The 19,494-nt window shown below is 31.1% G+C and overlaps 3 protein-coding genes across 3 annotated transcripts in view; 2 read left to right on the forward strand and 1 right to left on the reverse strand.

Moving 5' to 3' along the window:
* The window catches only part of LOC145322729 (acetyl-coenzyme A synthetase 2-like, mitochondrial), a 66,866-nt gene that overhangs the window by 24,077 nt on the left and 23,295 nt on the right, over window positions 1-19,494 (forward strand). The window lies entirely within an intron of this gene.
* LOC145322765 (ADP-ribosylation factor-like protein 3) lies at window positions 3,646-18,081 on the forward strand. Its single transcript, XM_080165025.1, has 7 exons — window positions 3,646-3,752; window positions 4,323-4,415; window positions 13,592-13,699; window positions 15,054-15,153; window positions 16,000-16,069; window positions 17,408-17,460; window positions 17,936-18,081. Exons 1-7 carry the CDS (start codon window positions 3,730-3,732, stop codon window positions 18,044-18,046), a joined length of 558 nt encoding a protein of 185 aa, XP_080021151.1. The 5' UTR covers window positions 3,646-3,729; the 3' UTR covers window positions 18,047-18,081.
* LOC145322756 (gamma-interferon-inducible lysosomal thiol reductase-like) lies at window positions 5,060-11,657 on the reverse strand. Its single transcript, XM_080165014.1, has 8 exons — window positions 11,506-11,657; window positions 9,514-9,573; window positions 8,737-8,794; window positions 8,293-8,354; window positions 7,896-8,020; window positions 7,470-7,542; window positions 5,851-5,971; window positions 5,060-5,474 (listed from the first exon to the last, which is right to left on the reverse strand). Exons 1-8 carry the CDS (start codon window positions 11,586-11,588, stop codon window positions 5,391-5,393), a joined length of 666 nt encoding a protein of 221 aa, XP_080021140.1. The 5' UTR covers window positions 11,589-11,657; the 3' UTR covers window positions 5,060-5,390.

The following is a 19,494-nucleotide window of genomic DNA, read 5'->3' on the forward strand; positions in this document are numbered from 1 at the left end:
ATTTTTTTGTAAGTGATCTTTGGAACCTAGTAAATAGGTATGACTCTGATCATGACGTAAAAAAAAATTAGCCAATAAGAGGCCAGTATACACTGTAATTGACCAATGGTAAAATTTATAGTGGCCTCTCATTGGATAATTCTTTTTACGTCATAATCAGAGTCAGAAACTTTTACTAGGTTCTGATCTGAACCTTTTCCTTAAATATCCCTGTGAAGCCTAATTAAAACGCTAAATATAGTTAAATGTGAGAATTTTTAAGATTAGTTATATTACATTAACATAATACGGGGTGGTAAAGGGGAATAAAGAGAGAAGGGAATGGATTTTTATTTTAAAGAAAGAAAGAGCTAAAAGATAGGGAGTCAAAATATGGAGTTTTGATCACTGTATTAGGGGAGGTAGATTATTTCTAAAGCAATACTTAAAAGGGGGATGGAGTATTTATATGAAGGAAAATAAACAAGGAGGTAGAAATGTAAAATTAGAGGTTTGGTGTAATAATGCTGGTGCCTTGTACAGATTATTTGTTAGCAATTGCGTAGAAAAAAATAAACAAATATTTATGTACATTTTATTTGCATTTGAAACGTCATTATAATGGTCACAATAATAACAAAAGTTACTTTTTCATTGCAGTTTTTCAGTTTACAATAAGCAGTATTGCGTCACATATTTTCTCTATACATGCCACACCCTTCAAAACTTGCAATTTTAAATAAAAAAAAACACGTCACATAGCACATCGGTTGATCATTCTTTTAGAAGATAGGTTCGAATTTCGTTCTATACCGCGAATTTAATAATTGTGCTTGATGTACCTCTTCTTTTTTAGTTCTTCACTCCAAAGAGAAACATAAGGACTTGACAAGAGTTTCTGTACTTGGAAGTCTCCTCCATGTCCAGCGCCAGGTCCCCTTTGGCCTCCCGCATCTCCTGCTCCCTTCTGGTTTCCAGTATCCTCCTACCATGAATCCTTAGAACATGTCCTAGCCAGGTAAAATGATTGTACTGGGATACTGGTTGTACAAAATATTTCAGTTCCTTCAACTAAAACAGGCGCAGTTAAGACTCTCCGACAATTATCGGATAATCAAAGTGTTTGTGTAATATCTGAGCCTTGGGAGTTACTAAAATAGTTCTGGCCGCATTATCTTATTAACCATCACCAGAGGTAAGTAGGAAGGGGGTTAATTTAGAAAAGTTTAAATTTCGAGATACGGAAAGTGTTGTGTGTGACGTCATAAAAATAGGTGTGAAAAGGAAGGATGAGATGAGAAATGGGAAAGTAAACTCCTAAAAAAGAGATGGATTTAGAGGAATTTTTATGACGTCACACATAACACTTTCCGTATTTAAAATTTTGGTATTTTGTTTGTTATTTGAGAGGAATTAAGCAATGAAATTATTCTTTAAAAATATGTTCGATCTTAAAGCAAATTAAAGCATTGAAATATATTTATTACATAAATGATTTTCTTTTTTATAGTAGAGTTTAAAGATAGTATGAAATAAAGAATATATTTTCATTTTCTCAAAAAAAAGCTGCAAAGGTTAGTACCGATAAACAATTTTGTAATATTCTGGGATTATCTTATTATCTATGATGCATTGTATTTATAAAGTATAATCTTTAATCTATATTGAAAAATCTGTACTATATATTGAATTTTTCTGAAGTAAATTTGTACTATTTTTCGACAAATGAATTAAGGGAAGTTTGATCTTAACAAAGTGTTTAATTAAAATTAATCATAATCAATAATTTTTTTAAAGGAAAAATTTTATCGGGACAAATTGATGACAAATCAATTCCTCTTAAAACAAATAAAGCCTCCATGAAATGAGAATTTGATCAGTCTTTTGGGTAGCGATATCTAACGGACAGACAAACTAACATGCAATCTATCTGAAAGAACTCTCTTACGAAAAAAATCATATATACTTTGCCTTCACAGTTTGCTATTCCTTTGAAAATCAAGTATCATATTTTTGTTAATCATTTCTTCTATTTTTACTGAACATAAAAATACTCTTATGTCCTTTTATTGTTGAGATGTTGTTGATTATACCTGCGGCATTACAAATCAAAATTAAGATTTCACCCAAAAAGACATAGTTTTCCAGGAAAAGGGCGAACTCTGTATATTATACCTGTCCTCAAAGTTTCATACGAATTTCTCACATTGATTAAAAGTAAATTTTGGGGACTTTTTACTGAATATTGAATCTACCAAAGAGGTTATTTTGTTCAATATAATTGGGGGTGTATATTCATTACATCCAGTTATCCTCTCTTGTCTTATCCCATTAACTCCCCGAAATTTTCTGAGAAGAATAATATTTGGTTTTACAATGAATATTTCTGAGATATTGCCATTGAAGACGACAAAGATAATGTATTCTCGGGTGAAATATAAATAGTTTAATTTACCTGATTTGAAAAATGATTTTATTAAAAGATATTTGAGAATGAGATAACTGTTAATTCCGGGATCATTTTTTTAGGTAGTCACAATTAATTTTAAAACTCAAGCCGATATTAATACTGCCCGTAAGTCAAAATCTAAACAAAGGTTGTAGAGAGTTGTTTACCTCCCTCTTACGAATTTAGGGGCGACTTTGACAATTTTTAGGAAATAAATTAGATTGACACACATAAAGATTTGACGATCATATCAAAGCTTTTGACGAAGGTTTTAAGCTGGGTTTGAAATCGATAGGACATATGTAACTTCCCTAAATGTACAATAGTAACTTTCTACTACAAATAAACGGATAGACCTTATATGCAGGAAAGCTTTGCTGCTAAAAATAATCATTCTAATGAGACAGATATGTATCAGAGAAATTATCTATTTATTTGTTATTTCATGATTAATTCTTGTACATTATAAATATTTATTGATTTTATAATGTATAATCATCCACTTATGATATACATATATATTTATATTATACTTTTCTATTACAATCTAAGCTTTGATTGAAATATTTGAGGAAAAGGATAAGTATAATGGCTCAAAGTAAAAGGAATGGTGGTTTCACTAAAATATCTAATCGAGCAGAGTCATCCCCCCCCCCCCCTTTTATTTTCAAATATATAAAAAATTGGGAGGGAGGGCGGGCAATTTTTCATGTTTTTTTTTCACTTTAGATCGATTAGTTTAGGTTAAATTGCGAACAGAGTAGCCCATTAGGGTAAGGGCACAGGTATAGGCCCTCCCCAATGGGGTTAAGCATAAGAGAAAACATTGTGTTTGAAAACATTTATAATATTAAAAATAGTTGTTACATGTTTTTACAGCTTTTTTAAGCTTTATTTCCCTTTTCATTTTTCCCTTGCTTTGTATATTCCTATTTCCTTAAACATACTAGAAAGCCAGTTATGAATGTGTAGACTGTAGAATTGTTGAAAATACAAGGGAAAGCTCCCCTGCATAGTGCAACAATAAACTTGTAACCATTGGTTACCTTTACAGGGGTAAATATACGGATTTCCAAAATTTTAATTAAATAAAATTAATTAACCATTAATACCATAATCTAATGCAAACAAAACTATTGCTTTTAAAATTTGTGAAATTTATTTAGAAAATTCCTTAATTTTGAATTTGAAATACCTGTATCTATTTTTGTAGTTAGAAATTTGACTCTAAACCAGAAGGATATTTTTTATGTTATTATAGAAGTTGGTTTTGAAATACAAGAGTCGTTTTTATTTAGAACATGGGACTTCTGGCCATTTTGAGGTATTTCTAATTTTATTCATTTTTGTTTTTCATTCTGAATTTGAAAGAAATTCAACGATACCATATAATTTTTTAACATATATGCTATATATATTGGTTTTAATTGCTCTGTTCCGGTATGATCGGGTTTCAAATATGCATTTCATATATTTAAGAATGTGAGAATATAAAAAATATTGTATTTTTATGATTTTAAGTACATCGAATTGATCGGGGTTTGGCTGGTTTTCATAGATGAAAATTGAAAAATTGTGATTTGCTGCTAATGAAACCATTTATTGATCTTGTTTTAAAAATTTTATAGTACAGAAAAGCTCCCCCCCCCCCCCCCAACCTTCCCTACTTCTGAAAAAATCAAAATAAGGGGGTCCTAAACCTATTAAACGATACCCCCCTCCTCTCAATTTTAACTTTACCGCTAATCATGGAGCCACGTATTGACAAATATTTGAGGACTATATTAGCAACCTAAATTGGCGACAAAATTGCCCCTGTCACAATATACACGTATTTTATACCCATTGTAAATGTGATCATCTTTTGTTTTGTTTAATAAACAATTAATTGTAGAAAACTGAAGAGCTCCCCAGATAGAGAACTACGAATCTTGTTGCTTGGGTTGGATAATGCTGGCAAGACTACAATCCTTAAATCCTTAGCAAGGTAAGTTAAGTAATTATGTGTAGCTCATAATGACGTCAGTTACGTGACTTGTCACAAACACACACCACCATTCCAACAATCAAGTTCTTAAGCTTTTTTTCTTGCTACCTTTCATTAACTAGACTAATGTCATCTACTTACACAAGATATGCAGATTTCATTATTTTCATATGCAGATCGGCAACCAGAAATTCAAAATAAATAAAATTTTGAGATATTTATTATTAATCAAGTTTGAAAATTTTTAGTTCAATATGTATCTACTAGGAGTTTCAACTCAATCATATAAAGAAAAACAGCCATTCTTAATTTAGAATCATGAACATATTCGTTTTTGTAAAGTTCTTCATGAAACCCTTTCTTTAGGAAGTAAATTCATTATCATTTTAGGGACTTGAATTTTAATTGGTTGGTTTATTAACCTAAGTATCCAAACGTTTCAACCACTAATTGCATCTACATAAGGGGTAATCTTATGTATCATGTACATACATTTATGGGCCATTGTCTTGTCCCTTTAGATCCCTAGTTAAATATACTGTAATTCGGCATAATTTCATATTTAGGAGAAAATTTGCTTTCATGATTGTGTGTAAATTATTGTTCCAATATTATCTGACATGAGCAATATAAATTATACTTCATTAATATTACATCTTTTATTTTAATTTTAATTAACCATATAAGTCTATAACACGAACAGCTAAAAAATATAAATGCATAATAATGATCCACAAAGTTGCCCCTTCTATAAATTACAATCAGTGGCTGAAACGTTTGAACAATCAACTTAATGAACCAACTAATCAAAATTCAATAAAAGTCCCCAAAGATGTTAAGTCATCGCATAAGAAAATGTTGCTCTACAAGAACAAAATGTTTAGAACCAACAAAAATAAATTATAACTTTATTAAGAAACATTGATTAAATTGAAAATAGATTTAAAATCATAAAAATTTATATTCTTAAATTTCTTAAAAATATATTTTCTGTTTCTTGTGGGTGTTGTAAGCTTTGCACTCGTCTGTGTTCTGAAGATAATTGGTACACAACACATCCTAAATATAATTCAAATTACTATATTTTAAAACACAATGAAATTATATCAGATTCCATCCAATAAAGATAGGGAGCTAAGAAAAATTGTGTCTAACAAGAACAGCAAACTGATGGAGGGACAATATGAAATGGGTGGATGCCAACTAGTCATTTGCTGGAATCTTTGCAAGTTAATTGAGACATTTATCTTTAGTACCATCTGATATAATTCAATTTCTACTTGAATAATCCCATCTCTGCCAGAAAGTAATGGTCAAAAAAGAAATCGTTAGATTATATAATCATTTTCATAGAGTTTTAGGCATCAACCTTTAATAGCAGTTGAGAAAATCACCTGTATTGTTATAGAGTATTTGTCTCCTGCTAAAAACCTACCTTAAAATTGGAGAGTGAGTTTTCCCAGTCTTGGGATACAAATCTTCCATTGAACAGGATCCAGGGGACAAAGTTTAGGGCAGGATCCAGATTATGGGTCTCCATACCAAGCTTGTGCAGTCTAGATTCAAGGTTTAATTAATATAGCTTAGGGGGAAAAAGTAATCCTTATAGAAAGATCAGTATTGATAAAAATATTCATGAAAAAAATTCTGAAAGTCTGATACTAATTTAATTCAATTCTTATTTACTAAGTATATTTGCGATTACTTTTATTTAATGAAATCTTCCAATTTTTAACATTTACAAAACAGCCTGCTTTATTGCATCAAGATCCATGACAGATCTATATAGGAAATAAACGTCTATAAATGAGCTCGAGTCTTCCAATAGTAGAGTGTTTAATACTCATAGTGCTCCAATAATCCATAATAAACTCTCATTGACCAAAGCAATAAGACCTTTATTCTATTTGTTTATGGAATGAATTAAGTTTTTTACTTCATGTTGCTATTTGAATTACATTGAAGTATTTAATCTTCATTTAATAAACAAAAAATATGCGTTCATAATATAGTAAATTTAAGAAAACTCTGTTTTAAAAGAATTCGATTGTGGCGACACTTCCTTCGTGTTCAAATATTAAAACTAAAATTTTAATCATATTAACCCTTTGGTGATGGTAATGTGAAGAAAAAAAATATAATTTAAAAAATCTTTTTAAAATCAAATATTTATAACTAGCGGCTACGCCCCTAGAGGCCTCTAGGGGCACTTGAGGAGGAGAGAGTCGAATTTGATAATTCAATTTCTTATTTTAGATTTTAAAAGAAAAAAATTACGTTTGACGTTTATTTTTCGTTGAACTCTCTTTCTAAAATTGGTAAATTTTTTAAAAATTTAATTTCTATAGAGAGGGTGGTGGTACCCTCCCCCAAAATAGTTATAAACCTTCCCGGGACATATGAGAATCTACCCTGTTAAGGAGAACCCAATCGGTTCAGCGGTTAGCGAGATCCTTCGGTACACACAGACAGACACACAGACAGACAGACACACAGACAGACAAACATCCTGTTACTTTAGTATAAGGATAAAGTATTGAATATTTAACTCTTTCTTTTAGATAGTAATGGCGGGGGAGGAAAATTAATTTATTGAGAAATAGATAAATAGATATGTACTTATAGAAAACTAGCCAATAGCAAGATAGTTATATCGAGCCAACTCTAGTAGTTTGATATAAGGTAAACCCCAAATTCGTATCGTGCTTTTCAGGTAGAGTTAGCAACTGTATTATCTTCTTTATTCAAAATTTGTTTAATATTCTAACTTGTAATAAATAATCCTTACCTAGAAAGAGAGAGAGAGAGGCGGGTCAAGAGGCTCTTTCTTACACGAGTCTCCAAAGTTTTATAATAACAAGTTTTATAAAAACGTATTCTTATTCGTTAGCTTAATATCTTTGGGGACATGGTGAATTTTGATATGTTGGTTCATTAAGTTGAGTGTTTAAACGTTTTAACAACTAATTTTAAGGGGTAATTTTGTGTATCATCATTAGGGATGTATATCAATTTATCGACTTTTGTCTTATCTCTTTAGATCTTTGTTCTTACCTAGTTTCTCCTTCTTGAATTAGGCACCTTCTTAGATCTTCTACGTGGACACCAGCGGGCAGACATCCTTCTCCTGAATATTTTTGTTCTTGTTATTTTCAACTGGCGACTAAGCTCCTTGAGGTCAAGAGCTTAATTTTCTCATGGACGATTGGACGTAACCTCCCTCAATATCGGTCAAGCGGTTATAGCGAGATCTTTTGTAAAGACAGACAAATAGACATTCTATTACTTATGTAATATGTATACATTATATATCGGATAATGATATAGTAATAAAACTATTTAGCTTAATCAACCTGTACGTAAATAAACCGAGTTTGAATTATGATAGATTTGGCTATATTGGTTTAACTAAGATTCACATGATGAATTTTTTTTTAAAGATATGCGTTTTTACCCTATGGGTAATTCAAACCATTTTACCTAGTGTAGGTTGGTTACTCATCATACAATGTATTGCAGGGACTAGATCCTTCTGTTCTGGGACCAGCTTGAGCATGCAGGCCTGGGCCATGTTGCACGCACATTCCATATCTCCGTGCTGACATCTAAATATTTATATAATTATACTAAAGTAACTGGATATCTATCTGTGTGTGTCTATTTGTTAGTTGCGAAGGATCTCGCTAACTGCTGAACTGACATAGTTCTCCTTCAATGTTAAGTTTCTTATAGGCCTAGAATAGGATTATAACTATTTTAGGGGAGGGTGGTAAGGTAATTCCATCCTCCAAAGAGAATATGCCCCCAGAACTTAGTTTGCTAGACCCTGCAAAATTTTTAAAAAAATATTTTCAATTAAGAAACAAATATAACTTACGTGAAATCATAATGAGTGCCAGCGATAGACCAATTTGCCTTTCCAAATGGATTAAATTCAACCTAAAACAAGAAAACATTATATAAAAATTCATTCAATTAAACTTAGTTAAGAAGTCATTTTTAAGTTCAGGTCAATCACTACCAAGCATATATAAAGTCTAAATGGAAAATATGTGCTGTAACACAAAGTAAATAGAAATAGATTAAAAATAAGGGGGAAGTTATTTTTTTTTATATGACAAATTCCTACGGGTGGCTCAAATCTGCGAAGCCGTTATGTTGACAGTAACCGATTTAACCTAACCATTATTTAAAAAATAAGTATGGTAGGTTGTCATTGCTCAAAAAGGTTCTTTGTGTGAAAATGCTAAAAATCCTAAGGTTATAATGATAGCTTTATACATGTTTTTTTAAAACTTTTTTTTTAAATTTTGTTGTTTACCTGAAGTTCTCCTTCTTTGAATGTGCCCCACACAGGAGCCAACTGTGTATTCACAAAACTAAACAAATATCAATAGATAAATATTCTACTAATAAAAAACTTCGTATGTCAGTCCGTTTTTTTGGTCCAATTATAATAGCAATAAATGTTTCATTTTCAGTGGATTTAAACTTTCTTAACCGCGAATAAGAAAACCATACTTCATAGAAATTGAAGAGAATGAATAGTTATTTCTCGCATCGTATTATAAACGGCTTTCCGCGGATATAGAATGTACAATTATGAGATTAAAACTAGTTTTTATAGCCCCGAGGAGCCGAAGGCACCGGCTAAAAAAACTTGTTGTAATCTTATGATTGTACATTTTTATATTCGTAGAAAGCTGCATATAATACAATGCTAGACATAGTTTTTTCGTATGGATGAGAACCAGTTCCTATCCACCGGATTCGAATGAATACGAGAAAATAGTTTAATTTATCTTTTTTTGCTTGTCCTAGCGTGTAATTTTTCTTTTTTTTTAGCCTTCCATAATTCCTTACTTGAAATATATGTCGGAATTTAAGCAATGATTACCAATTCGCCAAGTCTTAGTTATTTTAGACAGTTATCCGAGGATAAGAAATTAGGGTTTTGTTTTTATTTTATTTTTCATGGACAAAAGTTTATAATACATGATTTTCTTTCTTCAGTAACTCAGAACTGGTTTTAATCCAGTGGAATTGAAACGGATTCGAAGCCATAATCTTATTGAATTATTGCAGAAATTGTACTTACTCCTGACTGTCAGGACAGAGAGATTCATAAAATACAGAAACCTTAACTGTAGTCCCTTCTCTGTTTCAAATCAAATACAAAATTTATTTTGGCGTAATTATTATTTCACATAAAACTAAATACCAAAACTTTTTTCATAAAACTTCTTTAATGATTGTGATGGTTTATGATATTCGAGGGTTTTTATACGGTCAAATATTAAAAAATCGGTAATGTGCGCTTTACCTTACAATTTTCTATTGGATGGGTAGGGGTGCCCTCCCTAAAAATATTTATAAAACTTCTCTGGACCTATAAGAAGTATTACAGTAAAGTAGAACCATAAATGTACAAACACACATATATACAGACAGACAAACATCCTGTTGCTTTAATATAAGTATTTAGATTTAAGTACTTTTAAAAATAAGTGCAGATAATCTATAATTATTAACCCATTAGTGCCGAGCGCCACTTTTATGGACCGATCGAGCTGAAAATCTCAGGGAAGCTTTATAATGGTCAAAACGGAATTCGTATTTTTTTGTTTTGCTCTAGTGGCGTGCACAGGAAAGTTGCAATAAAACCCGGTTCGGCGAGAGTAAAAAAACCTTTCGGCATTAATAACCGTTTTTGGCCCTTTTTGGTGCTTTCCCCCGGCATTAAAGCCGTTTGCGACCTAAATACCCGGTTTTTTGGCGCGAAAAGTTAAAAATGTAATTTCTGAACGCCCAAAGTGAGATGAACACTTTTTAGAACTTTGATACGATCCGTAATTGAAAACTACACAACCTCATGTAATTGATAGAGCTACAACTAACATACAAAACAATTTATATCACATTTAAGATTTTGGCTATAGGTGCCGCCGTTTTCGGTTAAAAAAGCCCATTTCGAAGAAGTTTTAAAACTTTTGCTAATATTTGTATTGATAATAATGGGAGGGATATTGATAATGTAATTTTTGAACGTCCAAAGTGAATTATAGAGTAGCAACTATTCTAGTAGTATCAGTAATTGACAAATATATAAAAAAATATAATTTTTATTGATAAAGGAAAGACTAGAAAAGACTTATTACATATCTTTGGCCTAAAGTATTTAAAAAATATCACAAACAAAAGAATAGAATAATACAGTAATATCAAGATAACAAAAATGGCCTAAAACCATCAAATTTGCATAGAATACTGGTTAGTTACGCCCCCATCCTGTGGGGAAATGTCAAGATAAGCAAAATGGCCTGAAACCATCAAATTTACATAGAATACTGGTTAGTTACGCCCCCATTCTGAAGGCGATGACAAGATAATGGAAATGGCCTAAAACCATCATATTTACAAGTAATAATAATTGAATTTTCGTGTGTTATGCCCCCATCCTGTAGGGCTATGACAAGATAATCAAAATATAAAATAGTATTGTTTTTTTGAGAGAGAAAAAAACATATCCCGCCCCCCCCCCCACACCTTAAAAATATTTATGTAATAAAGTCTAAACCAAGATATATCTATCTATCTGTCCATCCATCCTTTTATTTATCTATCTAACAATTGTTGATTATCATTGGGAATCTACATAAATTTATCGGCCATTGTCTTATCCCTATATATCAGTCTATCTATCTATCCATCCATCCTTTTGTTTATCTATCTAACAATTGTTGATTATCATTGGGAATCTACATAAATTTATCGGCCATTGTCTTATCCCTATATATCAGTCTATCTATCTATCCATCCATCCTTTTGTTTATCTATCTAACAATTGTTGATTATCATTGGGAATCTACATAAATTTATCGGCCATTGTCTTATCCCTATATATCAGTCTATCTATCTATCTATTGATCCTTTTATTTATCTATTTATCAATGATATTTATCATTGGGAAATAAAGAAATTTTTACATTTGAAGAGAATAATAAATGATAAAAAATATCTAATATATCTTATGGTTGAAAAGTTAAATAAATGAAATGAAATTATATTTCAATAAATTTATATTTTTTCCCTGATAGTTTTGGCATGGGCAGACTGTTCCAGCCATGAAACAGCGGCTGTCACGACCATCCAGCAGGGGATATTCACTTTCATATTGATTTTATTCAACTGGCAATTACAGTGACAAGTTTACATATTTATGCGGTTATTGTGGTCAAGTTTTGAAAGATAAGTTTTGGGATGGGTCAGTTTTTAAATATTTATTTATATTTCGGTTACTTGTTCATACTTACTCATATAATGTAACAGGATGTCTGTCTCTCTGACTGTGTGTTTGGTTTTCCTGTACAGTGAAACTTCTTATAGGTCAAGGAAAGGTTTATAACTATTTTGGGGAAGGGTACCTTTACCCTCCCAAGAGAAATCCCATCCCCTCCAAAAAAATATTTTATACTTTTTTTTAGTATTGAAGCTTAGCTACTTTTGAACGTTATCGTCCTTGCTTTTATACAAATTATAGGACAAATTGGTATTTTTTAGTATTTTTGTGCAAATCATGATTATTATCATGATACCAAATATTTATAAAATATTTAAAAACTGAATTAACAAAATAAAAAGGGGGGAGTTTATTTTATTAGCAAATAATGTCAAACTTAGAAATGGATATAGAATTTATGAGGATATTATGACAGGAGATAAATAAGTTGCTAACATGTACTTCACTTATTATTAGTAAGTTCGTCTTTCAAGAAGGAGGGGAGAGGATGGGGAAAAGGGGATATATGTGGGGGTTGTTATTATAGCCAGCTACAATTTTCACTTTTCGAGTACATAATATTCTGGTGTAATATCCAAGTAATAATAAATCCATTGTGTTATCAAAAGTGATAAATGAACATATTAATGTTCTTGCGTATGTTCTTATCATTAAACATGAAAATTACATGTTTTTCATGTTTTATCATCTCATACATTTGATAAGGAGGATTTGTTATACAATACAAGTAATAACCCCAAACTACCAAAATATATTAAATATGATTTGACAGGCATTTATTAACATTAACATCTAAGTATAGTATACTCATATATCTTAACTAGTGTTGGGCTCGATATAATTATCTCGCTATTGGCTAGGTTAATTCAATGTTTTATTTTCTTTCTTTTGGTTATCTGAATTCTGACTATTAACCCTATTCTTCCATTATCTTCTCCCTGACGATTTCTTTCTTTACACTATTTTAGGATCAAAATATTTTTTATTTCAAATTATCGTCCTGAAAGGGTTAAAATGTTCATTTAACTGTTAAATTTTAGTTCAATATCTGACCACATAATACTTCAATATAATTCAAATAGCAACATGAAATAAAAAAATTAATTTATTCTTCATACAGTAAAATAATGGTTTTTATCGTTCTGGTTAATGAGGGTTTATTACGGATTATTGGAGCACTATGAGTTTTAAACATTTATCGTATATATAGACATTTATTTTCTATGTAGATCTGTCATGGATCTTAATGCAACAAAGCAGGCTGTTTTGTAAATGTTAAAAATTGGAAGATTTCATTAAACAAAAGTTCCCGCTAATATAAGTATAAAATAAGAATATTATAATCCTTTTAATTATTAATGTTTAATCATAGTTATAAAATTTCTTACCTTTTTTTAGCTTGAAATGATGAAACAAGGATAAAAACATTCCTAAAAGCGAAGCTCAACGAATCAAAAGGTCTACCAAACAAACATTAACACTAATAATTCAAAATTATAGAGAAGACTTAATAAAAATAACTTAGATACAGGAAGTTTAGGAAAAGCATATTTACATTTTAATATTCTAAATTTTAGTAATATAATGATATCAAATGAAAAGTGTTTATAAAAATCTAAAATTAATCATTTTTAATATGGACACTCACACTTACAGACTTTTTTTTGTCGATTACAGTGTTGCTACAAGCTATCTAAATTTTTGGAAATTATAAAGTAAAGTTTGATACGATAGGACAATTCTATCATGCCTTATTTAAAGAAAAAAACCATGCGCTACGGATAAACGGTCAGACCAACCCTACATGTAGGAAAGATTTTAAATCAGAATAGTTTTTGTAATTCCAATTGAAAAATTAAATCTCTTTCTGTTTTAGTGAAGACATATCAACGATAACACCGACCCAAGGCTTCAATATCAAGAGTGTTCAAACAGATGGATTCAAACTCAATGTCTGGGACATTGGGGGTCAGAGAAAAATCAGGTGAATACAATCAGTAGCAACTAATTGTAGCCATTTTGTTACTTTAGCCTCGGATAGTCTATATATAGGACAGGATACACCACAAGATCTTATTTTAGTGTATCTCTAAAGTAGCCAGTTAATGTATGTTTGTCTCTTAAGATCTCGCTCACTACTTAACCGTTTTGGTACTCAAATTCAGGAAAGCTTCATATAGGTCTAACGCTGGTTTTGGACTATTTAATTTTAGAATTTAAAATGAAACTCTGGAAGGTAGTAACTAATATGGAGATGCGACATCTAAATTTCAAAATACTTTGAACGTACAGACAAATCTTTTAAAGAAATGTTTCGCATCTGGATCACTTTATTTATACCCTCTATAAATTGGTACTATATGAAATATTATTCTACTTTTGATTGACAGTTTAGAGTAATTATCGTTTGTGCTTCAGGACACAAGAAACAGCTAAAGTGGTCAACCCTTAGGCAATTTTAATGCATTTTTATGCTTTTTCAGGCCTATTATTACCAATATACATCCATATATGGGTAATACTAGCCTATCTATGGTAATCTATATGTGATTAACTAGTGTTATATGTTTATAGTAAACTTTGTATCTATTGATAACATAACCATGTAACAATTATGTAAAACTAAGTATACCTAAAGCCCCTGCAACATTTACGTCACAAGCTTAACACACAGACACTTTATTGAACAGACAAGAATTGAATCCGGGTAATAAGTTGTCTTTATAGCTTGCACCTTATAAAATCAGTCAGTTATTTACTAACTCTTGAACTATTAGGTTCTTTCTTCTCTCCTGGCTTAAAGGTAATGATCTTAGTTAATTTAGCATGCATTGTAGTTTAAATTTAGGTTCCTTAGTACTTAGCATGAATTGTGCCTAGGTCTTATGTTAAAGGCCTAACACTATGCACAATTAGATGCTTTGGACTTAAGGCAATCTCCTGTCCTACACTACTTATGTTTATTATCTCCTATCCTGTATCTTTCATACTTAATTGATTCACTTGTAATATAAATACACTTTATAAAACCATCTTCCTTCTTATGTACTTGATATACTTATATGATATAGATCGGACATCATAACCAGCCATTTATTCTTAATTTAAAGCAATATAATATCGTGCGTGGGTATTTGTTGAACTGCCACGGGTTCAACCAAATTCGTATTATACTTGTGGGAATAAAAGGACAAGCATTCTTCACTGACAAACCGACTTTGAGAATGTCTATGTGTATTACAGTAAAAGTAGGATTTAAGTAGTACTCATAGAAGAGCGATCTCCATATACCAGATTTTGGACAAGCGCCCCATTCGCACTACCAAATATTTGTTTAGACCTTACTGGAGAAATTATTTTGATAACACAGACATTCTGATCTATGTGATAGACTCGGCTGATCAGAAAAGATTTGATGAAACCGGCCAAGAACTTCAGGTATAAGATTCATTTACATGTTAGTGACAAAGCAAACTCATAAAGATTTGTCTATCGGTAATTAAGGATATAGAGGAAACGTAATTTTATAGACTACTCTACTATAAAAGGTATAAGGCTGAAACTTTTGTAAAAATCATATTATCATATAAAATATCGATTTTATGCATTTTTGTTGTTCGCTAATTATGGACGTTGACATCATTATTTTTTTAACTTAGGCAGAAGAAAGTATGCAAAACTATGAAAGTCACTTATTGTACACTATAACTTATCTTTTCCTTTAGATTTGGTTTAAGAAACATAATATGCTTATATTTTTTGTATGTATTATCGTAGATGCCAATCTAATAATGATTTTCATGTAACTGACTTGAGAACAAAAAAAGTTTTTACCTGATAAGTACATATGAATTATATCATCTTCAGTTTTATTTTACTGCTAGTTATAATTAAAGATGTGCATTAAAAGGATTAAATATTGAACCTTACAAGTGCAAATACATTATTTTTTACACTTATAAGTGTAATAAATTGATTCTTAATAGTTAAGATTATAAAAATACAAACATCAAGAAAAATTTAAAAACTTTATCATTTTTTTTATCTAAGGACTAAAGAGGAAATCAGAGCTAGGCCATTCAGAACCAGGGATACTTATTTCCGCAACCTTATTTGGCTCGTTACATCCCGTCTAACACACATTTACTGAGTAGTATTGAGCTGTTCGAGTAATTTGCTTATTTTAACAACTGTTATACAACATTCAAAAACCTAATCACAGTAAAACGAACAGATACAAACAAATTTAGAGTAGCTTCGCTACTAAAAATCATGTATTCTTAGGAGTTACTTTATGAAGAGAAGTTGGTTGGAGTTCCTATTCTTGTCTATGCTAACAAACAAGATCTAATTGGTAAGTAGTTGGAGTTCCTATTCTTGTCTATGCTAACAAACAAGATCTAATTAGTAAGTAGTTGGAGTTCCTATTCTGGTCTATGCTAACAAACAAGATCTAATTGGTAAGTAGTTGGAGTTCCTATTCTAGTCTATGCTAACAAACAAGATCTAATTGGTAAGTAGTTGGAGTTCCTATTCTGGTCTATGCTAACAAACAAGATCTAATTGGTAAGTAGTTGGAGTTCCTATTCTGGTCTATGCTAACAAACAAGATCTAATTGGTAAGTAGTTGGAGTTCCTATTCTAGTCTATACTAACAAACAAGATCTAATTGGTAAGTAGTTGTAGTTCCTATTCTGGTCTATGCTAACACACAAGATCTAATTGGTAAGTAGTTGTAGTTCCTATTCTGGTCTATGCTAACAAACAAGATCTAATTGGTAAGTAGTTGTAGTTCCTATTCTAGTCTATACTAACAAACATGATCTAATTGGTAAATAGTTGTAGTTCCTATTCTGGTCTATACTAACAAACAAGATCTAATTGGCAAGTAGTTGTAGTACCTATTATAGTCTCTGCTAACAAACAAGATCTAATTGCTAAGTAGTTATAAGAAATACATTTGTTTTGTTTATCTGTTTAGATCATGATAACAGGGGCGTCCAAGCTTTTTATTTTGGGGGGGGTAAATCGTTTTTTTTTGGGGGGGGGGGGTAAAATGGCGCGCGAAGCGCGCTGCCAATTTTTTTTACCCCCCCCAAAATTTTTACACTGGGGGTAAAATTTGCTTGGGGGAGGTAATTACCCCCCCTGAAACCTGTTGGCAGGGGTAAATTTAGTTTACCCCCCCAAAATTTACCCCCGGGGTAAAATTTTTTTTGGGGGGGTAATTTAAATTTTATTAAATATATAGTATTAAAAATGCGCGCGAAGCGCGCAAAAATTTTTTTTATTACAGATTTTTTATTTTGGGGGGGGGTATTTACCCCCCCAAAATTGTTTGTGGGGGGTAAATACCCCCTCCTAAATGGGGGGAGTAAAATAAAAAAATTTTGGGGGTGCCTACGGCACCCCCAAAATCGTTTGGGGGGGGGTAATCGCCCCATTACCCCCCCCCCCTTGGACGCCTATGCATGATAACAACATAATCGAAAGAATTTTCCAATTTGGGGAATCTTTAAATAGACCCCAGGATAGTTTTATACTATTTAGTTTTTAAATTAAAGTTTTGAAATGGTTTTGGGTTTTTTAATGTCACCTCCCTCCCCTTTGAATACAGAACTACTAGATCATAGTATGAAAAAAAAACTAGAATGAGTAGGATTAGAGATTATTTTTGATATTTGTTTTATAGGTTCAGCTACAAGTGGTCAAATCGCAGAAGGTCTGTCTTTACACACAATTAAGGTAAAATAGATTATCATAAAAAAAATACTAATAGTTTAAATTAAATAATGGGTAGCAGAAATCAACAATGTTAATTAGGTAAATTTACCAAATTCCAAACCTAAAAAGAAATAATCCAATTAGAAACTTGAATATTTTTCAGTCTTTTTTGGTGTTTTGTGATAAATTAGTGTCAAGCTTTTCTTTTTTTACATGAGTTTTCTGATTATTTTTGTTATTTGATTTTCGGCAGTCGTTGTATTTAATTATATAAAAGTGAAATTGTGTGTCTCGAGACCTCGCTAACCGATAAACCGATATAGTTCTCCTTTACAGTGAAGCTTCTTATTGGTCCCCTCTTCTTTTACTTCTATTTAATAAAATTAGATTAAAAGTGAAGAACCCCCCCCCTTTCCCACATCCCTTCCTGTTAGTGTTCATTCAGGCCTCTTGGAGCGTAGTCGCTATTTCTTTACAAATGGATTATATATTGCAGGATCGAGTATGGCAGATCCAGGCCTGTAGTGCTACCAGTGGCGAGGGTGTCAGGGATGGTATGGAGTGGGTAATCAAAAATATTAGGAATAAAAGCATATTAAATAAATAACCAAATATGACAAAGCCCTATCAAAATTGCATTAAATAGATATACAATTTAGGGGTTTATGTCGACAATACTGCATTTACAAAAAGTGGTCGTGACTAACCATAATATCGACAGTCTAATTACTTCGTTAATTACATATTTTTTTGGTAGAAACTGTTACAGTTCCTATAAAAAAGGGATAAAATAAAAAACGTCATACTAGAATTTTCCATTATATTATTATTAAGTTATTCGCGGTACTTAAGCCAAAAGTATTTAAATTTATCCCCTTTTTATAGGCACTATGAAGAGCTTTTTATTGCATAATACCGACTCAATTTGTTGACAGGGAGGTTAACAAATTATTTTTCTTTACTTCAGTTTGAAGTTTTTTATAGTGACTATATGCTGACCTATCATTGGTCAATTGAAATGTATACTGGCTTGTAATTGGTAATTAAGTCTTTGTATTGCCTATCATTGGTAATTTGTATTTACCTCATTTCTTATAGGCAATTCAAAGAGCCTGTTCAGTTTATGATATGCTTTTTAAAATATTTAGGAAGTAGATGAATAAATCTTAGATTTTTATGCTTAATTTTGAATAAAACATGTACTCTTTAACTACTTTTTTATCCAGCTAAAAAAAATAGTATTCTTTTTAACCCATAAACATAATATACTAGTTTCTTGTAATTATGCTTTTAAAATAAAATTGAAAATAAATTATCCAGCTATTTACACTTCATTTATTTTTGATGTTTTTTTCTAATTTTCCAAAGCAATATCGTGAAATTTGTAATAATTGAAATAAATGTACTGTTTATACGTTTTTAAAAGCGAAGCTTTTCTATAATTAGGGTCGGTCCGTCCGTACGTCCGTCCGTCCGTACGTCCGTCCGTACGTCCGTCCGTCCGTCACGGATAGCTTTTTTCGTTAATTTAGACATGTTAGAATTGTCCTATCGATTTCAAATTTTGCATGGTGATTCCTTTAGTAGTTAGGTACGATTTAGAAAGCGTAGCAACTCTATAATCACTACCAAAATGTCCGTACGTCCATTTTAAACATGTTGATTTTTTTACTTTTTTAAATAGCTTTTTTCGTTAATTTAGGCATGTTAGAATTGTCCTATCGATTTCAAATTTTGCATGGTGATTCCTATAATAGTTAGGTACGAGTTAGAAAGCGTAGCAACTCTATAATCATTACCAGAATGTCCGTACGTCCATTTTAAACATGTTGATTTTTTTTACATTTTTAACAACAAATTTGTATGTGACCTAATTATCCGATTGGTCTGATTTTTGGTATACTGATTCCTGGGACAACAAAGTACAATATTATAAGCGAAGCAACTCTATAATCAAGTCCTAAAAATGTAAGTATGTCCATAATCATTATCCTGTATCAAGCAGTTTTTCAACAAATTTACTTACAATTTTGCTTTGACTCTTATACATTCGCA

Source organism: Acartia tonsa, chromosome 1 (genome assembly GCF_053477335.1).
Source record: "Acartia tonsa isolate MP-2025a chromosome 1, ASM5347733v1, whole genome shotgun sequence".
Classification (NCBI taxonomy): domain Eukaryota; kingdom Metazoa; phylum Arthropoda; class Copepoda; order Calanoida; family Acartiidae; genus Acartia; species Acartia tonsa.